General features: G+C 38.5%; 1 protein-coding gene across 2 annotated transcripts in view; it reads left to right on the top strand.

The window, feature by feature from the left end:
• The window catches only part of smarca2 (SWI/SNF related, matrix associated, actin dependent regulator of chromatin, subfamily a, member 2), a 46,994-nt gene extending 19,518 nt beyond the window's left edge, over nucleotides 1-27,476 (top strand). The window contains exons 19-35 of one of the 2 annotated variants that reach the window (XM_046385977.1): nucleotides 2,529-2,771; nucleotides 5,325-5,438; nucleotides 5,826-5,930; nucleotides 7,220-7,306; nucleotides 7,472-7,518; nucleotides 8,878-9,044; nucleotides 10,475-10,638; nucleotides 11,453-11,680; nucleotides 11,990-12,067; nucleotides 12,637-12,855; nucleotides 14,026-14,249; nucleotides 18,571-18,676; nucleotides 19,979-20,080; nucleotides 21,487-21,613; nucleotides 22,866-22,999; nucleotides 25,470-25,532; nucleotides 25,758-27,476. In XM_046385977.1, the coding sequence (XP_046241933.1) occupies nucleotides 2,529-2,771; nucleotides 5,325-5,438; nucleotides 5,826-5,930; nucleotides 7,220-7,306; nucleotides 7,472-7,518; nucleotides 8,878-9,044; nucleotides 10,475-10,638; nucleotides 11,453-11,680; nucleotides 11,990-12,067; nucleotides 12,637-12,855; nucleotides 14,026-14,249; nucleotides 18,571-18,676; nucleotides 19,979-20,080; nucleotides 21,487-21,613; nucleotides 22,866-22,999; nucleotides 25,470-25,526 (2,202 nt within the window). In that variant the 3' untranslated portion in view covers nucleotides 25,527-25,532; nucleotides 25,758-27,476. The remainder of the gene's footprint in view (nucleotides 1-2,528; nucleotides 2,772-5,324; nucleotides 5,439-5,825; nucleotides 5,931-7,219; nucleotides 7,307-7,471; nucleotides 7,519-8,877; nucleotides 9,045-10,474; nucleotides 10,639-11,452; nucleotides 11,681-11,989; nucleotides 12,068-12,636; nucleotides 12,856-14,025; nucleotides 14,250-18,570; nucleotides 18,677-19,978; nucleotides 20,081-21,486; nucleotides 21,614-22,865; nucleotides 23,000-25,469; nucleotides 25,533-25,757) is intronic. The other variant, XM_046385980.1, reaches the window with a different exon arrangement.
• Nucleotides 27,477-27,686: the final 210 nt, after the last annotated feature.

Genomic DNA, 27,686 nt, shown 5'->3' with positions numbered 1-27,686 from the left:
TTGTTAGATTTTCTATACCTTTATATACTTTTCTATACTAGTTATAAATGACTGACGCCTGAACTTTCACTGTGGAGCTGCCAGTGTTTGACAGTCACTTTTCATGACTGACAATCTGTAAGTGCATTGCTCTGCACTTACTGCAGAATTCAAGGAAGTTGTATTAACGGACTCAAGACGAAGACTCATGTAACAGATTCTAGGTAAAGGAAGATCTAAAAAGATGAGCTATAGCAGGCACTCTTCAGATCCAGAGTGAATTTATTTGAGTTCATCTGGGTCTTTCATCATAGGTCTTTGAGCTTTTGTACAGTAAGCATGGAGTCTGTGGATCTCAGAGGCTCTACAGGGAACACACAGCAGCACTTGAGATAATCAGGGAGGAAGTCATAGTTTTGTAAAAGTAGCATCATTAGATTCGCGCAAGTACACTTGACACCAGTGCTGAACTTCAAAGCAAATGAGTTTTTTTTTGTTCCAATGCAATATGTGGCAGCAGCAGAAGCAGGAACACTCGACATTATATGTATATCGACTTTTATGGAAGGCCTGAGAACAGTATATAACAGTGCTTCTCAATTATTTTCTGTTGCGCCCCCCCCCCAGCAAGTAGAAAACAATTCGCGCCCCCCCCCCCCCCCCCCCCACTCTCCGCCGCGACTATAAATAATAGTAATAATAATATGTAATAATATTTAATAATATGTAATAATAGGATGCTAACAGTGCTCGCTGGTTTACTGAAGTAGCATTCACAAAGCGGGATGATTGTTGGCAATATTCGGCACGTTTTGGCTGAAAAAACTCCAGCGGCTTATCAGCATGATTGGGATCTAATGTCTTCAAGTGGGACCTTAATTTATTTGGCTTCATGCTGTCCGCTGCCAGCATGTTTAGACAGTAAACACACCGGTCTGTCGTCTCCCACTGTAGTCACAGTGAAGCCAAGCGCTACATATGCTTCATCATATTTCCTCGTCTTAGCTTTCGGGTGAGTTACTTTTGTCTCATTATCTTCGTCTCTCTCCGCCTTTCTTCTCATCCCTGTTAAAAATTTCTTCATGTTGTCTCTTAAGGGTTCGCTTACTGCACTTCATATCGCCTGCTCGGTGCAAAAAAGCCGCTACACCATAGAGCTAATACTCCCTGCGCACACTCTGACAATGAGAGCGCCACTGCCAACTACTGTAGTGGATGTGCAATTACACTTTATTCTAGTACGGCAAAAAAAGCATGTTCCCCAGGGTCACACGCGCCCCCCCTGGCATCGCACCGCGCCCCCCCAGGGGGGCGCGCCCCACTATTTGAGAAGCACTGGTATATAATAAAGTAAAGTATAATGCATAAGGCTCAGTGTATGTGAACTATCAAGGAAAAGTCTGATGTTTGGCATGCTCTTTGATGATAGAATGCACTGTTGGATATATTCCTTGTATGTGACTGGAAAGTTAAATTAGAGTCATTTACAACATGGAGGTGTAATGCATAAATAGTGCATAGCAAAAACATGAATCTCAGTTCTGTCTTTAATCAGTTAGAGAATGTCTTGGATCGTCCACTCGACACGAGTGTCATATTTAATTTGTGATTAGCAAATATACATGCAATGGGTACAGCGCAAATGTAAGGCCTGTCAACGGGGCCAAGGGTTACATTTACCTCAGCAATATCTGATGAAGAAGTTTGTCTTCATTCTAGTTTGCCGTGTGTTTATGCAGTGTACTTGCATACTAAGTGAAATGTGAGTAAGGCTGATATATATGAAGATATGAAGCACTTCAAAGAGCTAGCTTTTAACTCACCCACAAACTCACACATTTACATTCAGCAGTTATCAGACTCTCCACAAGTGGGAGCTGTTCATTTATCGTAACTTGAGGTGTGTGCTCAGCTCTTGGCCAAACGGTCAAGAGATACAACCTAACAATGTGTTTACAAAGGCTTTGTTTTGAAAGCAGAACTTAGCAAAGCAGCCTCAGTAGTAGCTTCTGTTTCCCGTTAGTGTCTATGTAAGTTGCGCTCAGGCACAGTATTGAGTGCAAATCAGACTTGAAACTTTCAGAAAGTCTCTTTGGGTTGCATTGGTTGCATTGACATGCATAAATTAACAGTCAAAGTGAATTTTTCCACAGCTTGCTCAGACACATGTGCTGTTCAAAATAGAAATGCATGCCTAAAAAACATGGCTGAAATTTCTTGTTTGTATGCACGTTGCTGCCATGTGTGCCATGTTCAATCTGTGGTTGAAGAGTTAGGCCCTACATTTGGTGGCAAGAAGCTGAAATAATTCACAAAGCTAACGGTGGGCTGTTAATTTGTTCACATCACTTTAAATTACAAACAGATATTATAGCCTCTCATTTACATGCAATAGTGTTGTGTACCTGAGGGTAGTCAGAGTAGGAAATCAAAATGTTTTTCACTACATTCACTCCTGAGCTTCTTTTTGATCAAAAATATTTTTGGACACAATGTCTCTGTGTTTTTCACTATTGGAAAGGCTCTAATAAACCTTGTTCCACATACAGATTCGTTGGAAGTATATGATTGTGGATGAGGGTCACCGCATGAAGAACCACCACTGTAAGCTGACCCAGGTGTTGAACACTCACTATGTGGCTCCACGCCGTCTACTCCTCACCGGTACACCACTGCAGAACAAGCTACCCGAGCTATGGGCCCTACTCAACTTTCTCCTGCCCACCATCTTCAAAAGCTGCAGCACCTTTGAGCAGTGGTTCAATGCCCCGTTCGCCATGACAGGGGAGAGGGTAAGTACAAAGACAAATAGGCCGTATTCATAAATCTGCATTCACATTATAGTGAAATATGAACATTTTAGGTGAATATGGAGTCAAGTACTTTGAAAATACTCTTAATTTTATAGCCCACTCAGGTATTGTATGTGTGGTGTTCATCTTAAGAATCAGTAACATCCAAGACTACACAAGCAGCTTGTTACCTTGTATGTCTATCAAAAGGTTCCACTGATGACAATTGGTTTCAATTTTTTAATTACTAGAGAAGACCAAAACTACACTTTAGAGGAAAAATGCAACTGAAAATTAGAAAGAAGTAGACATTCCCATCACAAAGTCACCATACAGCTGTTAAGAGATATCTAGTTACGCCCTGAGAGTATTTGCACATAGAGAATCATATTATGCCCTGGAGTCCAATCACTTTTTAAAAACATATCTAAACCTGAGAGCATTGAGTATAGAACAATATAAAAGTTTTAGAATTTTAGATGAGTTGTAGATTTTAAAGTTCCCATTAAATGGAAAGCAGGGTCCTGTTTCATGTCCAACTACCTAACTCTGCCTGACTGGAAGTTCTCAGTGACCACAGACAATTAATTGTTAAAAGGGCTTGCTGTTCACAGCTGGAGCAGGACCACACACAGTACCCAGCGTCAGATTGACGCCCCATGGAGGCCAATTTGATGAAAGGGAGAACAGAACCAGTTCTTGCTTGCTTGTTTGCTTGCTTGGGCTCCTGGCACCCTGGGGCTGAGTCAGCTAATAGGATCGTTAACGTTAGCTCCACGGCTAACCAAGCTAATTGTCTAACAGCAGCTTGTGTAGGTAACTTTAAAGCTATCTGTCATTGAGGAAATTCTGTGAATCATCATGGTACTGGTTTCCCTGTTGTCAAACTGGCCTCCACTGGTCACAGAAGCCATGTTCGGTTCCAGTCTGGCTGTGTTCACTGGGAGGCTGGTGAGTTGGTGACCTTCACAGAAAGCGATATTTTTTTTTCCCCAGCATGACAAAGGACAGTCATGATTATTTAAACAATTTGATCAATCATGATGTAATATAAAACTAACTCTAAATTCTTACCTGCCAAAGCCTGCGTTTACCCTGTATTGGGGCTTATTTAATTTCCTGTTATCTTCACAGGGGGCCTAGCTCAGAACGCAACAGCTCGGCTTCTCTCTGGTTTTAACAGACAACATCACATGACCTCTATGCTTGCATCACTCCACTGGCTGCCAGTCCATTTTAGAACAGATTTTAAGATCTTACTGATCACTTTTAAAGCATGTCTGGGTCTGGCACCATCATTTGTAACAGATAAATATGAGCCAGCTTGCAGCCTGAGGTCTTTCGGTGGATCTGTTTTGGTTGTTCCTAAGTCAAGGTTAAAGACTAAAGGTGACTGGGCCTTTGCTGTCAAAGCTCCTTGACTTTGAAACGACCTGCCTGAGGAGATAAGGCTTACAAGATCAGTGAGCTCTTTTAAACCACTTTTCTACACAGACTTTTTCGTGAAATCATCTTTTACTGTCTTTTAACTGTCCTTTTATTGCACTGTTTTTAAGTTTTCACTTTCTTACACTTATTGTTGTTTAATTTTCTATATTACTTTACTTTGCTCATCTGTTGTGCCTGATTGGATGTTTTGTTTTTAAGTGGTTGTTAAGCACCTTAGGAACCAGATTCTTAAAAGGTGCTATATATATAAAGTTGCTATTATAGTTATATATCATTATATCATTTTCAGCTCGACAATATTATTCTGTGATTCCACTTGACAAGCTTTGCATGATTCACATTTCATGGTAATATCAGCTAAGTGTACCGCTAACTGAGCTAAGTAGCTAATCACAGCTAGTGTTGCAGTGCCTGGTGACCAATAAAGAAATTCTTTTTTTCACAAGAATTACTTTGAAATACATTTCCAGTACGTCATTAATTGAAACGTTGGCCACATTTGAACAGCCTATATTATTAAAGTGAAAGTATTTATAACATTATAAATATATCTTCAGATATAAGGGAAAGTGTAATAGGTCCCCTTTAAACCTCAGAGGCAGATGGATGCAAAGTGCCTCCAAATTCACATGCCTTCTTCTCTGTTGACTAACTCCGAAACTACTTGTCACAGCGAGATGGCACGCACATCACATGAAACTGCACAACTGCACTAAGTGTTTGTCTTCATCTGCACACTCATTACTCTCACCTGAATTACTTGCAATTGCACAGATATGGCACACATACCAGATGAAAGAGCAGAAACAGAGCTTCACAATTATACCAAACACATACACTGCATCGAAGGCGTTGTGTTATAACGACATATCAAAAGACTGCAAAATAATACCTTGACTAATTTCGTCTTCACCAATTTTACACTCCTATTTATCAGTCCCTACATAACCTGAAGAACAACATGAGCTTACTGAGTTCCTTCAAAAACTGTGTGCAGGTGTACCTAGGAGAATGCCAGGTTCATCCTGCTACACTGTATGCAAATATTAACACACTATTCTGTGATTAATTATAACATTTACTTTCTGTCTTCTGTCTTGTTAGGTGGACCTAAATGAGGAGGAAACCATCCTGATTATTCGGCGTTTGCATAAGGTGCTCCGGCCATTCCTGCTACGCAGACTGAAGAAAGAAGTGGAGTCACAACTGCCAGAGAAGGTGAGATTGAAGCTGTGATGCAGAAATGAGACATCATCCAGATTGAATGAATGTAAACATTGTGACCATCCAGGGCCTTGTTTCCCGAGAGCATCTCAAGGCTAAGATGATCCTAAAAACATAATGAAAATAATGACCTGCATGGACTGAATGTTACCTAGAAATTGCTCTTTTCATATATTTTATGTCAAGGCGAGGTACGTAATAACGCCTTTCTTTCCCGCTTGTCCACTTCTCATGTTCTGTTTTTCTCATTGTTATTTTTTGTCTCTTGGTATCAAGAATGTGGAGGCTGTGATCAAGAAACTGGTATCAGCTCAAACAGCCTTGCCACTAAAAACACACCACCATTTCACTGATGTGATGTCTTTACTGTCATTCACTCAGGTGGAGTATGTCGTAAAATGTGACATGTCTGCTATACAGAAGGTTCTGTACCGCCACATGCAGAAAGGCATCCTTCTCACTGATGGTTCAGAAAAAGATAAGAAGGTAAATATACGAAGACCCCTGTAGCTTTACTATATGCTTTGTTTTGTCACCGTGTGTCAGTCTGACAAAGTGGGCTGTATACTTTTCCAGTTTCCTGCTGTTTGACATCAGAAGATGACTGACTTGTGAAATTACAGTCACAGTTGTACTGTGGTTTTGCTTTGTAACCCTCTGGAGTCGACAGACGCGCCGGCGCGTCCTTATCACAAGACCACTTTAAGACGACGTAGCTGCAAGACGCAGCCTCGCTGAATCTCAGTTTTTTTTGTGTCGAAAGTGGGCACTTCAAACTATATACCAGTTTTTAAATTTTGTTAATATGTCAAGTAAAACCCGAGTTATGATAAAAAATATACGCACTGTTTTTTTCATGACCATTGCCATCACGTTTGGTGCGCGTTTGGGGGGCGCATTTTATGCAAGAAGACGCAGTAAACACCAGCGCATTGAGCGCACTTCATTCAGCGCATTTCAGCGCATTTTCCCCAGTCGGATTTTAGAGTTTTGTGTGATTTTAGGTCCAGTGTGTCAATACAGTATGTCAAAATGAAAAAAACAACAGTAAATCACACTTGTGAGGTTGTGCTGATGAAAAATGATTCCAAAATGGCAAGATAAAAAAAATTCTAAGTTGAAATATAAAATTAGAATCAAAAATAGTCAACAACTGACAATTATACATGACTTCAGAGGGTTAAAAATACTGTGAATTAAACAAGATATTGCATTTGTTAAAGATAAAGTATACTGAAAATTGTATTCAACTTGTGAGGCTGCATCTTGACTTTAATTTTCAATTTAGTTTTGAGGGTAGGAGACAGATAAAGTAATTGATAATACTGTTAGTAAGTTCATAGCCTGTAGTTTGCACACACTCTAGCGTAAGAATGGCTAAGATGTAGATGATTTAATATTCCGTTGCTGAAGTGAGATTCGTTATGTTAAAATTCTAAAAAATTCTAGACATTTCCTTCCTCTCTGAGGAATGTGGAAATGTCTTGAAAATTACAATTGTTTTGTCTTCCTCTGAAAATGGAAAAAAAAAGGTCCATACAAGCGAAGACATGTTTGGCTCGCTAGTCTACACCGTGTGACATCACTGCCTGGTGTATCAGAGTGTGTAGATGATGCGCTTGTAAAGTCAGTGAATGTAGTTTGTCTTTATTTTATCAGCTCTATAATAAGGTCATTATTGGCTGATAGTTGATAATGTAACATTCCCTGTCAACTTTATCCCATTGACCTCATTATCCCATTTAACTTAATGCCTATGTCAAAATTTTCCCCAGGGCAAAGGAGGAGCAAAGACCTTAATGAACACCATCATGCAGCTGAAGAAGATCTGCAACCATCCATACATGTTCCAGCACATTGAGGTGAGTTCTATTAACCCAGGATAATTTATACTGACTGTTGAAAGCCAGTGAATGCAGACAGTGGCTGAGAGACTTGTTTGTATGCCCATCCCTGCCTTATTTAAATGCAGGAGTTAGTTTGGTCATCTCTGCTCATTTAAATGAGTAACTGTTCTCTGTTAATAGGAATCTTTTGCTGAGCACTTGGGCTATCCAAATGGCATCATCAGTGGGTGAGTTGGGCAAACAAAAGGCCTTGTGTCCTTTGCACTTACACATTTCATTTTATTGTATTTCATCAATTCAGAGCTAGAAATCTTAGCAAGTGAAAGGGTCAGAACTTTATGCATATGTGTTCACACTTATGTACTGTGAACATAGCCTTGAACAAGATGTAATGTGACGTATATGTGGGAACATGCTCATTTATAAGCACTACAAAACATTTAATAAATGTTTTAGAAGCCATTATGTAAGTTTCTTATTATTAATGGATAGTGTTCACTAATGTATAGCATTTCTGTATAATTCTAACTAAGTGTTTTTTTGTTTTTTTTTTTCTGAAAAATGCAAGAAGACATTTTGTCAGCATGTCACATCATCTCTGCAGTACTTAGTGGTGTTGGCAAATAGTTATTCATTTCAGCCACTGGACTTTTGCCTCTCTGGTTTAGATGGATCATAAAACAGCAGCAATGATTTACAAAAAACTAGAAGCAAAAGCATATAACATATGGAAAGGACAGCCTTACGTTGATTAAATCAGCAAGATTCAGTATATTGTTACACCTCTACCTCAAACGCTTTTCAAGTGAGTGAGTATAAAACGCTTTGAAGGTTTCGCACTTGAGTTCTTCATCTAATGATGCTCCTGCCAGGAGGATTATTTCGCTCCCATATGTAGGTTAAAACACTCACAGAAGTAATCAAATATTATTGTGGTCCTCACAAAGTCACACACTCAGGTATCCACTCAGTGTAACCACATACACAGACACACACACAGTCATTCAGAAGTTTTTCTAGATTCTTGTTCTATGTTCATTTATAAAGGAAATTTCTCTTTTGTTAATGTAAAATATAGATAATTGAAATACTTTACAAGAGCGAATATTTAGATAGATACATACTTTATTGATCCTGAGGGAAATTCAAGCATCCAGTAGAAAGCTGCTCCTAACAAACTGAAAACTAATTTGAAATAATATAGCTGTGTGGTCTCTGAATCTCTAAGTGAAATGTTGGTAGTTGTATGCATTATGTGAAATGTAGGTGTGACGTTTTGAACAAAACAAATAAGATAATGGCTCTGGTTTTGCTGCATCAGTTTTGTGCTTTTTCTTTTTCAGACTGTTTCAAGTACAGCCTCACGGAGCTGCTAGCTTGTTAGAGAAACAGTACAAAGTATAGCACAGTACAGTCTGTTCTTAATGGGCAATTCCCTTTCTGTTGGAGAGAGCATAGCCTCAGGGCATTATTGGCCAATATAGACTGTTAATGCCCATCAAACTGGATGCTGCAGAGACTTCAATAGTCATTATATGGGTAATGATGACTTATGTCACATGTTTTCCCTGATTTTCTCTGCCAAGGCATGATCTGTATCGAGCTTCTGGGAAGTTTGAGCTCCTGGATCGCATCCTGCCGAAGCTACAGGCCACCAACCACAGAGTCCTGCTGTTCTGCCAAATGACTTCTCTCATGACAATCATGGAGGACTATTTCAGCTACCGTAACTTTCATTATCTACGTCTTGATGGTAAGCTCACGCATGCTTTTGTTTCAAATGTCTGTGATCATCAGTTTTGTAATTACAGCGTTATAATATATAACAATTACACACACACACACACACACATATATACATATTAGTTTGTGGCGGCAGCAGCCACCAGGGGTGGGGGAGTTAAAACTCTATTCTAACATAAATGTAAAGCTGTGTTTCCTAATAATATATGAAATCAAATGTAACAGAGGAAATAATTGAGAGGGAGTCAGAGAAAGTAGGAGTGATCTGCCTATGCATGTTTATCATGCAAATCCAAAGTATTATTACCATAATACATGAACACATAACACCTTTTGTATAACAAGCAGAGGAAAAATACTATCTAAATGCAGCATTTTTTCAAACTAGCCCCCTGCAATGATGCATATGTATCATAATCTAAGATTAAGTCAGATTTATATTGATTATCCATTTGAGTCATTGGTGTATTGAAAAGTTTTTTTTTCTAATTCAAGTTTATCAGACTAAAAGAATTCACCCTTGGGTGTAGGAGAATTCCCATCACAAGCACTCAACATGATGCCCACTCAGCCCATCAAAAGGCAATCCTGTTAGCCACTGGCAGTAAAGACCTGAGTCCACTGAGGAGATATTAGCGATTTTTGATGTTATTTTCTTTCTCTTTTTGGACCATTAAAATGTGCAAAGTGAACCCCAGTTTGTCTCTCACTCCATTTTTCTTGACTGCTGTGTATGAGTGATTGATGAGGCAGATGTGTTTTCCCCAGTTGGGAAAACAGGTGTAAGTACGACCACTTTTAAAAAACAAAGCCATATACTTGTGTGCTCCTCCATTTTAACTGGTTTAAGCTCGTCCTGTACTGCTTGTCCACATTCACAACCTTGTAGTGACTTACAGTTTTGTGTGTTTATTTGGTGGTTAGATTTTTAGAGAATCTTATTAAATGCTGAAGTAAAAGATGCACTGTCAAACATTTTTACTTATTCTACTTTGAATTGAAGTTTTTCAATCAATTCATTCACATAATTAGTATTCTGGTTTACAGCCAAAGAAAGAAGTGAGTGAATTGAATCAGTATATCATTTTGACAAGAAGCTTTTATCCACGCAGCATCTTCAGAAACAAACTGAATTAATTGACTTATTTGAGTCATGCAGCTTTTAACCACAGACCTCCTTAGTTTGCCAAATTTAATCAGACATAAACTGGTTGTTGGATGGTTTTGTCACATTTTGAACACTGCTTAATTAGACTCACGGCATGCTCTTTGCAGACACCTCTGAAACAGAATGGGTCAGAGATGAGGCACAATATACCAGTGACATTTTTAGCTTACTGACAACAGTATACGTTGGATCAGAAGAACAAGTCCAAGCAAACTTTAAGTTAATGTGATTCTACATCTCAAAATGATCATGTTTGATGTTTGGTGTTTCAGGGACCACCAAGTCTGAGGACCGTGCAGCACTGCTGAAGAAATTTAATGAGGAAGGATCTCAGTACTTCATCTTCCTGCTCAGTACCAGAGCCGGTGGGCTCGGCCTCAACCTGCAGGCTGCAGACACTGTTGTCATCTTTGACAGTGACTGGAACCCACACCAGGTACATCCATCAGTAGATTTCTAGATATTTATAATACTTTTCAATACATGACTTGTTTGGTTCCAGTAAGTCTTGATTATCTTTTTCATAGTGTTGGTAGTTTTTTTGTTTCTGGTTCTGATATGTCGTATCAGTTGGGCTTTTAACAGGCATAATATACGCAAGTCATCTAGTCAATTAAAACAGAAAATCAGTACTTTTCAGATAGCTGCAGTATGTCACAACAGCCCAGTGTCATATCTTAATTAGCAGCACATGACACATGTATCCATTTTTACAATCAGTCCAGGTTGCAGTGAACTTATGGAGTGGCTGGAAATTGGAGTCCAGATGAAAACTGCAGCTAAAGGACCCTGACGTGACAAGCTGATAGTTAGCCGTCACATCACTGTTGTCTCTTGTCAACTTTTATGGGTGGCTATTGAGCCAATTAACTGGAACTTCATAGTTGATATCTTCTCCATTTATATTCTGCATGTATGACTACACACTTTCACAGTGGCTTACTGTGTCTAAAGGAAAGTGTCACTGTAGTGTTTGTTGTTTTTTTTGGTATTTTCATGGTGTTTTAGGATCAGCAACACAAACTACAGACTTTTCATCTTACGTAGGTGTGTAATGTGACTGCACGTTTACAGAAATTTTAGTTTCACTTTGATTTTATTTCTGACAGAAAAAGTGTTGGTGCATTCTTGGTATGTTAAAAAAAATAAGGCACAATAAAACAATCCTGGCATTGGCTCTCAATATGTGTTTTATATTCAGGTGGCTGAAATAATCTCAAATCTTTTGTATGTTTGTATGCTGATTCCAGGACCTTCAGGCTCAGGACCGGGCTCACCGCATCGGTCAGCAGAATGAGGTACGTGTGCTTCGTCTCTGCACCGTCAACAGCGTGGAGGAGAAAATCCTGGCAGCTGCCAAATACAAACTCAATGTGGATCAGAAGGTCATCCAGGCAGGCATGTTTGACCAGAAGTCCTCAAGCCATGAGCGCCGTGCCTTCCTCCAGGCCATTTTAGAGCATGAGGAGCAGAATGAGGTAAGGCCTGAGTAATTTGGCTTGATCAGGCTTTTTTTATACACTGAGTTAAATTATGAATGCTGGTTTTGACCGACTGAATTACGGCCTAGAGACAGCTCCTGAGATATTGTAAAATTATATTGCATGGCTTTGTGATGCAGTCTCAGGTATGTTATTGGCACTTGATAAAATCTGTGTTAACTGGCACACTGACACACAGACACACTTGACTGAACTGAGCATGTGCGGCTTCTGTTTTGTTCATACAGTTAAAACTGAGACTTGAATGTCTTCATTTTTTGATGTTTTTTCCAAATGTAACTCCAGGAAGAAGATGAAGTACCCGATGATGAAACCCTTAACCAGATGATAGCCCGCAATGAAGATGAATTTGAACTGTACATGGTAAGAAATGCACACAATTTTCATTTGTTTCATGCAAATTGCTTGATATTTAGTATATCTTTTTAAATTCTAGATATCTGTACTCTATAAGCACCTGTAGCCATTTAAAGAAAATTGCTGAATATAAATAACGATTATTGTTATTAAATTGCAGAGTAAAATTAAAATAAATACTAATTTCCTCAAATCAAAGAAGCTGACCACTCATTAATATATAATGAGTGGTCAGCTAATAATAGCAGCTACGGAGAGTTGTGGTTAGTCAGCTTGGCTCAGTATTAACACATACTGTATCTAACAAAGAAACTACCACAAAGTAAGAGAAAGAATGGAAACACAGAACTGTGGGAATTATGATTAAATTACAGTGTGGCCTGATTATGCCCGATCCGATGCCTAATGATATCAACAGGAGAAACAAATGTTGATTTGTAAATTAATACCTATGCCATAGGTGTCTGTTTGGGGACTTCAGTTAACCCCTGGATTCCAGCGTCGCAAAGTAAGCAACAAAGAATCTTGTTACGATCTGTTATTTGACCTGATGTTTGCTACTTTTTTCACTGTAGCGCATGGATATGGATCGACGCCGGGAGCACGCCAGGAATCCAAAGCGCAAGCCTCGTCTAATGGAGGAGGATGAGTTGCCTTCTTGGATCATCAAAGATGACGCTGAGGTAGAGCGACTCACATATGAAGAGGAGGAGGAGAAGATGTTCGGCCGAGGGTCACGCTGTCGTCGGGATGTGGACTACAGTGATGCACTGACCGAAAAGCAGTGGCTGCGGGTAAAGTCTGAGTATATATGTGTCCATGACAATTTTCTCACAAGTACAAGAGCAAATATGGTGAGAACTGTGACTGTGGCTAAACTTCCAAATTGGTTAGCAACCTATCATGTATTCAGTGAATCGATTTCTTTCTTTATTATTTAATTACCGAAAGCATCGGACATGCATATGCTTGCATCAAACTGCCCTGACCTTGTTTTGATTTTGGAGTTTCAAATGCATGTTGTGAGAGAAGAAGAATAAGAACAATAATCAGCTTTATTGGCAGTTTTTTTTTTGTTTGTTTTATTTTTTTTACATACACTGAAATTTCCCTCTGCATTTAACCCATCCTTGGTTGGACACACATGCAACACCCAGCAAATTACATGCAGTGAACACACACAGGAGCAGTGGGCTGCCACTGTCAGATGCCCAGGGAGCTGTTAGGGGGTTAGGTGCCTTGGGCACCTTAGGCATTAGTAATGGAGATGAGAGAATGTTGATTATTCATCTACAGCTATCTTCCTTTCATTCCCATTGAAATACCATAATCAGTGTTTCTCCCTATACTTTTTAACCTTCCTACCCTGTCCGTGGCTCTGAGCCCTAGGTCCATTTGTTCCTACTGAAGACATCATTCTAGTCACAAATATGTGGTTTCATTTTTGTTAAAAAGCTTTGTAATTTCCTTAAACAGGAGTAACATTATCCATTGTATGCATATCAGGTCTTAACCATGACAGGATTTAATGCCGAGGTTTACTTAAGCCTGAGGCCAGTGGAACCCAGTCAATCACACCAAATATGCTGTGACGCACTCCCCTGGAGAGACATGGCAGGCCTGACAGATCCTTTTAATGACTGTGGCTCAGGTGTTTCAAGGATATAAGAATAGAACAAAAAAGAAACTTTGAGACCACGATGACAGTTTGTTTGAAGTGCGAGCTGAAGTTCAGAGAGTCTGGAATTAAAAAAAAAAGCTAAAACTACTGCAGTTAATGAAAGTACTTGCTCCTGTCAAGTCATTTGTTATTGTGTTACCTATGTTATTTAATACCTGATGACAGAGATGGTTTGTGAATTTTGGACATTAGTCACAGTGATTTTACAGTTTCACAACATATGTGGGCAAGTCGTGTGATTGAGAATTAACCCCGTCTTTGCTCTGACTATTTTTGACTCCAGGCCATTGAGGATGGAAACCTGGAAGAGATGGAGGAGGAGATCAGACTGAAAAAGCGCAAACGTAAGAGGCGTCAGGACAAGGACTCATCAAGCAGAGATGAAGGGGGCTCCAAGGCCAAGAAGAGACGTGGTCGTCCACCAGCTGAGAAACTCTCCCCAAACCCCCCCAAGCTTACCAAGCAAATGAACACCATCGTTGACACAGTCATCAACTACAGAGATGGGTAGGAAGATTTGTTTACACATTTCACTGAATTATTGAGTCTGACATAGTTTTAATAAGGTTATTTATTTTCTTTCGCGCTCACCAATCAGTAATTAATGACATATTTGTCTTTCCAACGCGATTTTTTGTTGACTTAGTTGCATTAGCATCCTCCAGTGCCAATATAAAGTTTTTAGAACACCTTTAAGTTCTTATTTCTGTTAGCTGCTTTAGAATAACCTGTAGAGCTGCATGGATCTCATCCACACTTGGCACTATTTCACACTGTGGTCAGTATAACTCGGCATCTGACTGAACAGATGCATTTCAGTATTAATTGCATTATTATTATTATCATTATTTAATTCTGTAGCTTGTCAGTAGGGTATCTAAACTATCAAATTTCGATCAAATTGCATATAATTAAGCTTCAAATTGATATTTTCTCAAACCCTCCCAAAAGCTTTCCCCATGTGACATGACATAGGTTTCTGCAGCATGATGTTGCTACATAGAATTATCTCATGACACTTTCCAATTTGAGCAGGTCTAGACCAAACTCTTTAATTAAATTGTAAATAGAGAGAGCCCAACATTCCCCCTTGAGCAAGCTTACATTATTAATATTATAATGTAAGCTTCACTTTCCACCTGCAAGCTCAAATCCTCCAAGCTAACACTTTCATCACTCTCCATGTTTAGACTGTCAGCAAACCTCTGTTGTGGGTTGAGGGAGGAGGGCATCGTTGCTGGAAACTACATCATTGTTATTTGCTAAACGCTAAGTGGGAATTCTCATTTCAAAAACACAGAATGAGTCAGTCTTAAAGCAGCGTAGCTATCTGCAACAACAGAATAACGGCTCATGCTTGACACAAGCAACTGCAGCTATATACTATAACTGTAAAATTAAATATAAGCCCATTTTAGGTCCTGGGAGGCTAAATAGGCAGATCTGAGCCATAGGAAGAAGTAGGCAGGCAGCCATTACTGCAGTAGCAGTCTGCAGTTTGTAAACCTGTACAATGTGTGTGAAACATTTCAAGCACTAAAAAACGCAGCAAAAAATCTGACTAGGTATAATGCTCTTAAAGAGACACTTATAATCTGCAACACTGAAACTTTTCAACAAAATTGGCAGCTTATTCTCTGCTGTCATCAGCTGTTCAAGCAACAAACGGAGACTAAAATAAAAATGTTTAATAAAAATCACAAGCCTTTTCACCATCAAGTCAGTTTTATTTTATAAATTTCCATATACATCCTCTTGTTTGTGTCTATACATGCAGTGAGCATGAACAGCTAAAGATTGAGTGTTCTACTTGGTACTTCTACTGCTGGTTAAAATCCCACTTTTGCAGTAAAATGCATTTTACTAAATGATGCATTTCAGGTTATTATGGTTGACAAAATCATGTAGTTTGGAAATTTAAAGTACAAGCTAACAAGTAGTTCATGGTTGAATAGCTCCTCCAAACAGCACGTTTACATATAATTTATATTATTTCTTCACATGACCAATTCCTGACTAGTATTTAGAGACTGAATAACTTCCACATTCACAGACTACCTTCATGTCAATAAAAGGGCAACCACCAACTCTGACCACTAAACGTCTCTGCTATCTCTGTCTGTGGTAATGTGTTCACTTCAAGTCCACCACGACAGTAATGGCAGAGGTGCTTTTGAGCATAACACAAAAATCACCTGCCATATTTGTTTATACACAGCAGGAGAGAGTGTAGACTCTAGTCTAAAAAGGCACTATTGCTACCTGTTATGGCCAATTGTGCTTAATTGGACCAAGAGAGACAAACACACATAGGTTGAATAGAGGAGAGAAGCCCCTCCCCACAGATTATCACACGCATTGATGGTCCTTTAAAGTTCATTGCTGTAGAAGAAGCAATGACCTGCTTAGGCTGAAAGAAAAGGCTATACATTATACATTCATGAGCTTATTATAGAGATGAGCTCTGTAAAAAGAGCAGAGGAGCGGGACGCCAGCACGGATAAATGTGTTTTTAATGCGGGTAGCCAGACTACTGCTCGCACAAATTGATCTATTGCATCGCTTCTGCCTCTCTTGTGTTCCTTGCACCTCAGACAGTATATGAAAGGACTTCAGAAACTTAAGTTCAGTTTAAACATTTTTGTACTGTAAACTCTTAAAAAATACTTTGTAGTTCCATAGTGGATTAAGAGATATATTTTTGCTCTCATGAGGCTCCCATTCTCTCCTTGTTATGCTACATTTCTAAAATAATATACTTTTGAGTGCAAAACAGCACTTCTATTTGTGAGAGTGTGGTTTGAATATTCAGTGGAAAGTACCGATTCCTCCCTGGCATGAGGTCATGTCTTAGGGAACAGTACAGTGTGATAAACATCCTTGTATTTCTTTCAATCCAACAGTTTTTTTTTTATGTGCGTGTCTCTGTAATGTTAACCCTCGCATGAACGATCATGTGCATCTGTGTTCCCATTACTCAAATATGCACTGGCTGACTATTACGCCAGAGCTTTTCCAGGAAACTGCTACCTGCCTTTCCAGAAGTCCAGTTCCTTCCTTTGCCAGTTGATGATTGTTCATCCCAGAGCATTTCCATCATAGCTCTGGCATTCCTCTCATTTTATTAGACTGGGACATACTTAGGAACCACTCCAGGACTTCAGGACTGCTAAGCTGCAATGCTGTCTCCCCCATAAAAGAAACTAAACCTCTAAGTGAAGTCAAGCATATGTGCAACACATAACACTGTGCTGTGACACATTAAAGATGTAAAAACCCATTTTCAACATATCATCCACATTCACAGCATAGATTGCACACATAGCACCTTCAGAACTCACTGGGCGTAGGTGCTAGGGTTGACCTAATGTCACCTTTTTCCCCCCAGAATTACAAGTGCTTACATTTTGGTAGTTACCAGAACTGGTGTGATTATGCTTACTGTCAGTTAAGAAAGTAAATAGATTTACTGTAGAGCTTTTGCTAATGAAGTCTCAAAACATAACATGACAAGTGTAGGTTGGCAGGATTTAATTCATAGTACAGTAATCACACAATAATTTGAGGCAGATAGATCAGCAGATCAGTGTTGCAGTGGAAGAGGATAATGATTCAGGGATATGAAGATTGATTTCTCACACCCTTGTTAATGCAGGCTTATTTTTGCAGCTGTATACTGCATAGTGTCCCAGAAGAATGTTGGAATGACAAGCAATCTCTTTTTTCTGTACCTTGAAGTAACCTTCATATCTATATCTATATCGATCTATCTGTATATCTATTTATTTATCTATCTATCTATATCTATAGTCTACACATTGGCACATATGTGTCTGGGGAAATAAACAGAACACAACAACTCATATGTATTGTATATTTGTAGGACCAACCCTGTTGAAGCTCAGTGTAAATTTTTCAACATCCTCTTACAATCCAATTTCCTCAGTTGCTTGTTGTTTATCTCTCTAAATTTGAAATAACCTGACCTGACCTGAAGAATCGACTATTATTTTATTATTATTGATTGTGCTGCATAATTCATATTAAAAAAAAATATATCACACAGAACACTCCAAGAGGTCAAGTAGTAATTAATACACAGGCTTGGCACTTTGAAATGTTACTTCAAATGTGTCCCTCATGCTTTAATTTGTCCTGCCGAGAGATGATCAATGAGGACTTTGCACACCTTTTTTGAAATGTGCCTTTTTTTTTTTTTTGAAAAACTTCACCTATAAATCATTTTTTCAGAAGCCTTGCCAATTAAAGCTGCTGTGTGTAGAATTTGAAAATTTATGATGTTGATGCCTATTTGTGGTCATATCATAGAGACTGTCACTCCACTAGCCATCAGTTTTCTGCCATTCAAATTCATTTTATATATTGTTTGTACTTTATTTTCTCCAATTGCTTGTTATGCTGTATTTTCTTGGTGGTAAATGTGTGACTGAGGAATGGACAAATTCAGTAACTGAACTTGCGGTTCCTGGCTTTATCTGTTCACATGTGGAAGGGTCATCTAAGACATTAAACCCAGTGCTGGGAGATTATATAGATAAAAACATTTTTCATTTGTGATTATATTAGCCATTATGCACTTAGCATATACTTGTTTTTTCTTTTGTTCTAGATTGAAAGCAATGAAGGCAACACATATTTTTACACAGATGAGCCTTGAATATTAATATTTTAATTTCAAAGAATTTCAGACACACTAAGGATTAGATCGAAACGTTCTGTGTTAAAAAAGTAGTTTAAGTGATGATCTGCTTGTAAATAGTATGTAGTGTAAATTCTGTAATGATATGAAATTATCCTGTGTAACCAGGTCAGGAAGACAACTAAGTGAAGTCTTCGTCCAGTTACCCTCCAGGAAGGAGCTCCCAGAATATTACGAGCTGATTCGAAAACCTGTGGACTTCAAAAAGATCAAGGTATGTTTATTAAGGTGACCCAGTAATTACAGCGAATGAGGAATGGGATGGTGCTCTGAATGAAGAGCATTCCAGCCAGTCCTGTTACATATTGTGTTGTATATTGCACCTTTGAGATTTAAGAGATAAACAGCATCTTTAGAGTCCTGTGCAGTTACGTTGGCGTGGCAGAAACTGTTCTGCTACAGAGATTATAACTTTAAAGCTGAACAATCAATCTTTTCATCATTTGATAATCAGAAAATTTCTTTTTCATAATTGATTAATTGGAATTTTTTAAGCGAAAACGCCTGGTTGGGAAATGGGAATGTTTACTGATTCTTGGTCAGTAAAATTAAGTTAAATATTTTCTGGTTTTGGACTCAAGCAGTTCATGCCTTGGTCTCAGTCAAAATTATTATTATTCCTACAATGGACTTTTAACAGAACTTCCTACAAAGTCCACCAGACATCTGCAACTTATTCAAAATTTAACCACAAGAGCTCTGACCAAAACCAACTGCACAGCCCACATCACCTTTATTCTCAAATGTGTACAGTGTTTTCCAGTAAGCAACAGAATCAATATTAAAATGTTATTACTCATTTCTAAAGTTTCACATGGAGCTGGCCATAAATATAGCACTGACATGTTTGTACTATATAACCCTGCAATGCATCTGAGGTCAGTGGGGAGTGGTCTGCTAGTTGTGCCAAGGACAGAAGAGGGGAGAAGCAGCTTTTAGTCATTACTTGCCTGACCAAATCACTGCAGCTTTTAAATCCAGGTTGAAAACCTTATTGCTCTTGAGTACTTATAACAAAATATTCTACCTCTGTGTCAAGGAGTTTTTTAATTGTCACTGCGGTGTGTGTAGTACATGGAGCAATGAAACATCGTTTTATCGAGGATCCTACATGGGGCTACATAAATAAAGTACAGATAGTGAATATAAAAAAAAAGACAACTCAACTCAACACTACAATGCAATACAGACAATAAATACAGCATATGTGCAAAACGGTACAATACAGTATGGACAATAGTGTATAGTGGACAGTATGGCATGCATGAATGAAACACGCACTATATAAAAACTGCCTTACCTTATCAACAGACTTACACATAATGACAGTAATCATGAGTTGCAGCCATAATCAACTTTATGACAAGTGTCATTTAGAAAGATATACATCATTTTTTGAGTTTTAAGAAATTAAAGATATTGCCTTGAATATCACCTTAGCTAAAGGCTCAAAGAACGTGAGAGTGTTGAGTGTGAATCAAGCTGTTCCTCCATGGTGATGTTTTTCTGTCAACAGGATCGGGTGAGAAACCATAAATACAGGAGTGTGGGAGACTTGGAGAAGGATGTGATGCTGCTTTGTCACAACGCCCAGACCTTCAACCTGGAGGGATCCCAGGTTAGAAATTCTTCACTGTGGAACTGAAGATTCTCTGATTTACCTTGTTTTTGAGTTTGCTCCTGTTGTGTTTAACCACGTGTCATAGAGAACTACATGTGTTTATGCTGAAACAGTTAATGAATCAGTTATTGTTTAAGCCAGTTGACAGAAAATTATCAACAGTTTGATAATTGTTTAATGGCCATTTGGAAAAAAAAAAAAGCCCTCTGAGCCGTGGCTCTGGGCCTGGCATTGGTAGTTTGAGACAGGACTGGCACACACGCTTCAGAGCTTCAATACAAATGCAGGTTCTTCTGCCACTTGTGCACAAATGCAGTCCAGCAAGCACAGGGCTGAGGTCTCCCCCGTCAGTGCTCCTCTTTCACTCACCTCATGATTACAATAATGGCAAGTAAATTAGTAAATAATGACTGCAAATTTGAGAAAAGTATCATAGCTTGTAGTGTTGCAATACTTGGCTCCGAGTTTATCCAGATCCACATGTGCACATAAATCATGCACCTGCCACCCACCTAAATGGATTATTTCACCCACCTACACAGACATTTCTCTCCACCCCTCCTGTCCTGCCTTTTAAATTATGGAGAGAAGTGTGAGCTTTCCAGATGTTTTTTTTTGTGTGTGTGTTCTACTGATGTATGAATGTTTTCTTTAACGATTTACTTTAATGAGGAGAGAGGCAGCTTTCAGTACTTCTAAACTGTACCATGTGGCAGTAATGTCACTGCAGCAAATATCATGGTACATATAAGCAGCACCAATTAAAAACTGGGGAAACACAAACTTTTCACTTCTGAAATCATTTTTTGGATGATGTCTGCTTTGCTCCAAAAATAATTCACCCACCCAAAACCCATCTGTTGTTAACTGTAATGTACAGAAATAATTGTGCGTCCCCATTCCTGCCTCATCGAAATTTACAAATAATTTTCACTGAAGCTACAAAGGCTTACAAATGGTATTCAGGACAGCCACAGTTTGAGAAAACATGACATTTGTAGACATCACCTTGGACTCTGATGCATTCATGCAGTTAATCGAAAACATAATGAAGCCCCCCTCTCAAATGACTTATCTTGCCAGTTTTATGCTCCGTTGCCCATGGTTTGACACCGATATACTCTCCCTCTGTTCTATTCCTATATGTTGAAAAAAGTTTCCCTAGACAGAACATTTTTCTGTTGCTTGTATAGGAAACAGTCCATATGCCATTGCTGTGATTAATTGGTACTTCCTGTAATCAAACAGGCATCATTTAACTGCTTAGTGCTCCACTTGTAGCCCCCTGCCTACCTGGTTTACTCCTCTCCCATGTTTCTTCAATGTCCACCTTTTGTCCATCATTTATGCTGTTCAAGGAACTGTTAATGCCAATTTTCTTTTTCTGCCCACACCCCCTGCAGATATACGAGGACTCTATTGTCCTTCAGTCTGTGTTTAAGAGTGCAAGGCAGAAAATTGCCAAGGACGAAGACAGTGAAGATGACAGCGAAGAGGATGATGATGACGAGGATGAGTCAGAGGCGGAGGGTAAGACACACCATTTCTAGGACTTGTATACAAATACACAGACACCCACACGCTTGTCGTCTAATTTCAGTTCCACACTAAACCCACTGAGTGTCGCTCATATTGTTGCCTTCAGACTAGGGTTGGAGTTGCCATATGGCCAAACAATAATATCACAATCTATTTAAATTATGATCACAAGTCATGATGTTAATTTAGATCTTAATGCCAGACTTGAAATAGCCAATGAATTTCTGCGTTTGCACCTTTGAAACACGCCATTTCATTCAAAATGGTTCTTTTTTGGCCCAAGCTTCTCATCATGCCGTGCAGCTATGTATAACTTTAGGTTCACCGTTTACAGCAGTGATTCCCAAATGCTGTGTGCCGCGGCAGTTGTCGATTAGGACAATAATTAATAATACTGTTATAATTGAACTTGAGGGAAAAGTTAATTTAATTGTGCATAGAATTTCACTTTTATTAATTCCTTTTAAAAAGTTGACCTTTAAGGTCCACTTAATGGCTTGTTTTTGGACTTTTAAACTGGTCCTTTCACAAACAGCAGAAACAGCTCCTGAAAGATTGAGTTGAAGACTTTGAAAAAGACCATGTAAAACACTTAAAAGACCATGTCTACCTCAGGCACTTCATTGATTTTTGAAAATAAATGCCTATTCTGAATTTGCCAGCAGTGCTTCTTAAGCAAGAGAGGTCAGGGCTAACAAGACTGGGTAGGTTGTGAAAGGCTGAAAACACACCTGTTTGGAACATTGCACAAACAGGTTCATTGGTATCAGGACATTGCATGATTGAGTTTGAAGGTGAGTATGAAATGTGTTCCAACACTCCCTCGGTACTAACAGCTCCTGTCAGCTAGTCATTACAGCTGCTCTACAGCAGCTGAATACAATACAACACATTCGACCGGTGGCCAGTTTTTACATAATTTCTCAGAGCCCGAGGTTAAGTTAGCAACTAGTTGTTGTTTTTTTGTTTGTTTGTTTGTTTTTCCCCAATCAACAATCCAAAGAAATAATCTTAATCATTAATTGTTTATCACATTACTTTTTTTTCTGTGAAACTGGTGGTAGCTTGTCAGTGTGATCAGGTGATTCTAGATATAACCATCCTGTGCTCTGAGCCTAAATGTAGGTAGAGACTTAGAAGAGCAAATGTTTCCTGCCTCAGCAATTAAAGATAAAACCAGCGATATAAGACTTGTCTGGTGGAACCTTAAATCGCTCCAACTTTTTCCTTGTGCTAAATTCAGCCAAGTCGGTGCGGGTTAAGATCAAGCTGAGTAAAGAGGGGCGCAGCCATGACAAAGGCAAGAAGAGGCAAAGCCGAGGAAAGGCCAAGCCGGTGGTCAGCGACGACGACAGCGAAGAAGACCAGGATGACAATGTAGGTTGTTTCACTTGACTGTATCTCAAGGGAATGTGGTCATATGTGGCCCAGACCACATCTGAATGTGGTCAGAGGCCCTGTTCAGGCCTGGTTATTAACATCCGTCCTCGATGATCTGATCACAATTAGCAGCTCTAAGTCCAGGTATGAATGCACCCAAGACGCGTTAAGTAGGACCCATGTGAGGTCTGATTGTTCAGACCACATTTGGAAGTGGTCCACATATGACCACATTCTTTTAGCAGTGTGTATGTTGATGTGTCCTGGGCCACACTGAAGGACCACCTACTGACCTGACGTCCTCAGCAAAGCAAGGAGCCACAACAACTGGCATTATGGATCATAGGCTGTCTGATTTACATTTGCTCTTTTAAAATTAGATGCATGGTCATAGATTAAATTACCCCACAAGTAGCTAAAATTAGCTTCATCCCTACAATATACAACATTAAACCATTTAATGCACAAATCATAATAATCTAACAATATGCTACTATAAATACTGATGGTTTTTTAGTTTAAACACTTTTACATACATTTTGCTGATAATGCTTCTGTAATTTAAATGGAGTAGCATATGTAAACCTGTTCTAGCACCAGAGACCGCAAAACATCAAAGTAACTTTGCTTTTTAATAAAAGCTTTTACATTTTTATTTGCATTTGATCCAGATCTGGCGAACAATTTTAGATCCATTCTTAACCAAGGATTCTGATATTGATTCAGATATTTCCGTAGTGATTCTTTGCACAGTGTATTGTGTGTACCTTTTTTATGCAAAACACACACACACACCTATAAGGCTCCTGTTACAGACAACATAGTGTATATTGGTCTTTCAGCTGATGCTTACTCAATTTGCACATTGTACAATGTACTCTTGTACAATGACTTTTTGACTTTTTAATCCCAGCCTTAATTTTAAGTATGTCTATGTGTGAGTGAAAGGTGAACCTGTGAGACAGTGAGATAAATATAGTTTGGTGTCAGCTGCAGGTGCCAAGTTAAAGACCAGTATGTGCCAGATCCAGGTCACCTACAAGGAAAGTAAAGTGAAAGCTCAGTATACTTAGTTCATATTTACAGTTTCTCATTTTGTGCCATTTACAGTCTATTTCTGTGTATTACTTACTGTGTAAAACTAATCAAGCAGTGTAGATATTTAACAGGTTCAGTGCCATTTACCATTTAGTATAAATACTGTATCGCTATATAAGCATTTAGAAAATTGATAAAACAAATCCAATCATAGGTTAGCAATGCCATCACCAAAATTGAAAACACAGGACTCTAACTTGTATTTGCTAATTTTAAAGAATATTGAATAACAGCAGTTTAACATCATCTAGGCTTTCTGATGTTGTAAAAAAAAACAAAACAATGGAACCGACCAGGAGTAATTAGCTTCTGTATTGTGGTCAGAGTTGGAGAGTGTTGGACAGATTGCTGCAATTTTATCCATGACAATAACGCAAAAGTCTGACAAATTCAGGTTCATCAGTACCTGATACTTCATATCTGTAGAAATACAGAAATGATATTGGTTGGTAAAAAGAAGTGAGAACAGTCACACAAATGTCTTGTGCATGTTTCTCAGTGTGTGCCCTGAGAAGACTTTTCTGTCTTTACTCATTTTGCTTTAGGTTGTCACAGGTCTTATCCTTGACAGGTGTTAGAGAAGTCCAGAGATACCAAGGCCGATATAATAAAAACAGTTTATAACTTAAAAAGTGGACATCAACCTCACGATAGTAAATACTTTACGCATACATCTGGAACTGAACATCCACCTAACAATAAGTAATAAATAAAATCAAGGTGGAAGTGATATTTTGAGCTATTTTTTCCTTCAAAATTAGTAATTCCAGTGGAGAGCTTGACTGATGGAGGCCACCCAACCATCGTCTGCTATATGAGTTCTGCCGATGCCCGTTTTAAAATTTCCTAATGGCACCTCTAGTGCATCCATCTATTTTCCAGTGTTTTTTCTATAAATTGTCCATTTGTTACCAAAGTATTCGTCAGTAATACATTTAAAGATGGAATAATGGATAATGGAATAAAGATCCATTTGCATGTCAGTTTAAATGGTGCTCCTAAATTTTGCGCAGGTCATTATAAGATTTTTCACAGGGAGCGTCGGTGTTAAAAGTGGAAAAAGTCAGTGTGGTGCCCTGCATGCCAACAGTGACACTGAACTGCAGGCTGTTTGAGGTTAATGTAAACAACTCAGACAAAATAAGACCTTTAGCAGAGCGTGGCTCAAAGCAACATTACTCTGTGAATACAAATGCAGTGAGTGATTTCCTCAGCTGTCTATCAGTAATGGTGGTAGCCTACTCTCGTAGTCTTTGTGCATCAAGTTTAAAGAAAAATGTTTCACTCAGCCCACTCACTGCTTAACCAAACTGAACCTTCCTTCCTGAATTTCCGAAGGGTTTTTAAAAGTCCTCATCGTCCCTCACAGATCCCCACCATGAGCTTCTGGCCAGAAACTCAGTCTTGGCAGGAGGAGAGGCTGTGAGGAAAGGTTGCTGGCTTCACCTTCTGACCTCCTTTCCTCTGGAGCTCTTTATCTTTTATTTCAGTGGCTTGATATATTCAGCTTGTGATGACCTACACCACCTTTGGTCGTTGATCTCCACAGACAATAAACCCTCATCACTTGGTGTTCTCTTCTTCTCTCCTCTCCCCCCTTGTCTGCCTTTAAATTTCCCTCTGTCTTATTGCTCTTTACCTCTCTTTCTGTACACAGGATCAGTCAGACAAGAGCAAGAGCGATGATGACTGAGGCCATGAGGATATTGTTTGTCACACTTAAAAGGACAATACCTTCAGTTAATGTTGTTCGGGTTCATATTTTGTTTTTTGTTTCGTTTGTTTGTTTGCGTTTTTTGAAATATACTTCATCGTCACTCTGACGTGTGTTTTGTCACCTTTTTTCCTCACCAGCTTGGAAATGTATTATTAAGAATTGATAAGCTACAGCAATACCAATCTGCTTATATTCCTGTTTTAAAGACAGTTTTGTAGTATATTTTTTAACTCTGTGCTTTAACAACTCTGTATGAAAAAGGACAAAAAAAAGAAACCCAAGAACATTTTGTCATGCTATATGCGCTTTAGCTGTATTTGTACTTACTTGCTTGCACTTTTAGAAAAGACACATTGGGAGCCAGTGGCGATTTAAAAAAAAGAAAAGGCAATCAATCAAATTTTTTATGTATTTTATTTTTGTTTAAATTCATTGTTTCATCTGGTGCAGTGCCAAATGTTGGGATGTAGAGAAATTGATTGTTTACTAAATCCCTCCCCCAACCAATGATCGTCCAGTCATAGTTAGCTAGCACTGGCACGAGAGTGTCACGGATTTCTCGAGAAAGATGGATTTTAAGAATTTTTGTTGTTGTTGTGTTGTTTTTCAAACATAAAACATACAACATAAAAGAGCAAAAATTCAAGTAATTTAGTATATTTAAGTAATGAAACGGTATTGTTAATCTGCTCTAACAGCAAACGTGATTTTCTGGCCTGAAAGTCCTTTGCAAATAAAATATATTATTATCCTCATTGATAATACAAAGACTAGTTAGCAATCCTCTGTGCTGCCAAAATTTAGCAGCTCTGCTATGAGACGATATGATTTTGAGAGTGTGAACTATTTTTCAAGTCTATATATCTTACAGCCAGCGCAACAAAACGAAACAGTTGTTGCTCGATGACGTGAAAATTAATTTGAAATGGCCATAAATGCTAAATGCTTTTTTAAACTGCATATTAATAAAACTGTAATCTTGCATTATGTAGGCATCACATCATTTAAGTAAGTCCTTGTGTTTCAGTTAACCTTTGTTCTGAAGTGTTATCAGAGCAGAAGCTTTGAACTTTGTTTTAACAATTTTAATTACTCACTGAGAAAAGAGTGTTTAGGCTATTTTGACTGTGAAAATGGCCTTCAGAGCAGTATTTCATTTTAGGCAGCAGATTAATGGGGAAACGCCTTGTCTTGTTAAGTAAAACCAGCGTCTGTCGTAGCAGTACATGTAGCTTTTTAAAAGCGTCCAATAGCATGTTGCACCATATGGTCCTAAACCAACTGTAAAGAACCGAGTCTTGGCTGACTTTTCGCAGGCAATTAAAGGCAGTAGACAAAGACAAATTTTACAAAGAGCACAGCTTTAGGGATTTAAAATCAAAATTAAATGACATTGAATATAACTGTATTTTAAACAATGTCGTGATTGACATTTTAATTGAGGTGTTTGTGTTCCCATTTTATTGGTTTATATGTTGTTTGTAGCATGGACTCTTGGCAATATACTATGTACATGCAGATATATCTTTTTTTGTGTAATATGTGCTTGCAGACTCTCCATAAGTGTGACTTAATCTTTGCTTTCTTTGCACAGTGTCTTTGTGGTTGTATCTCTTAGCCCAGGGCAAATAAAATCCCACTGATTTTGAGCACAAAAAATGTTTCTCATTTACTTTTTGGCTGTAAACTATTTCTACCGTCTGTTAATGTAACTGATTTTGTAGTGGACACAATTTTATTTTAAAGTCATAGTTTCATTTAATATCTTGGTTACAAGTCTTGTTTTGACTTAAAAATTTCTATGTTTGCTGCTTCTCTCACAGGATGTCTGCAGCTACTCAAAATGTCCTAATTTTTCTTGATAGATTA

Source organism: Scatophagus argus, chromosome 4, assembly GCF_020382885.2.
Source record: "Scatophagus argus isolate fScaArg1 chromosome 4, fScaArg1.pri, whole genome shotgun sequence".
Taxonomy (NCBI): domain Eukaryota; kingdom Metazoa; phylum Chordata; class Actinopteri; family Scatophagidae; genus Scatophagus; species Scatophagus argus.
The sequence above is the reverse complement of the archived record's forward strand: the minus strand, read 5'-3'. Positions and strand labels throughout refer to the sequence as shown.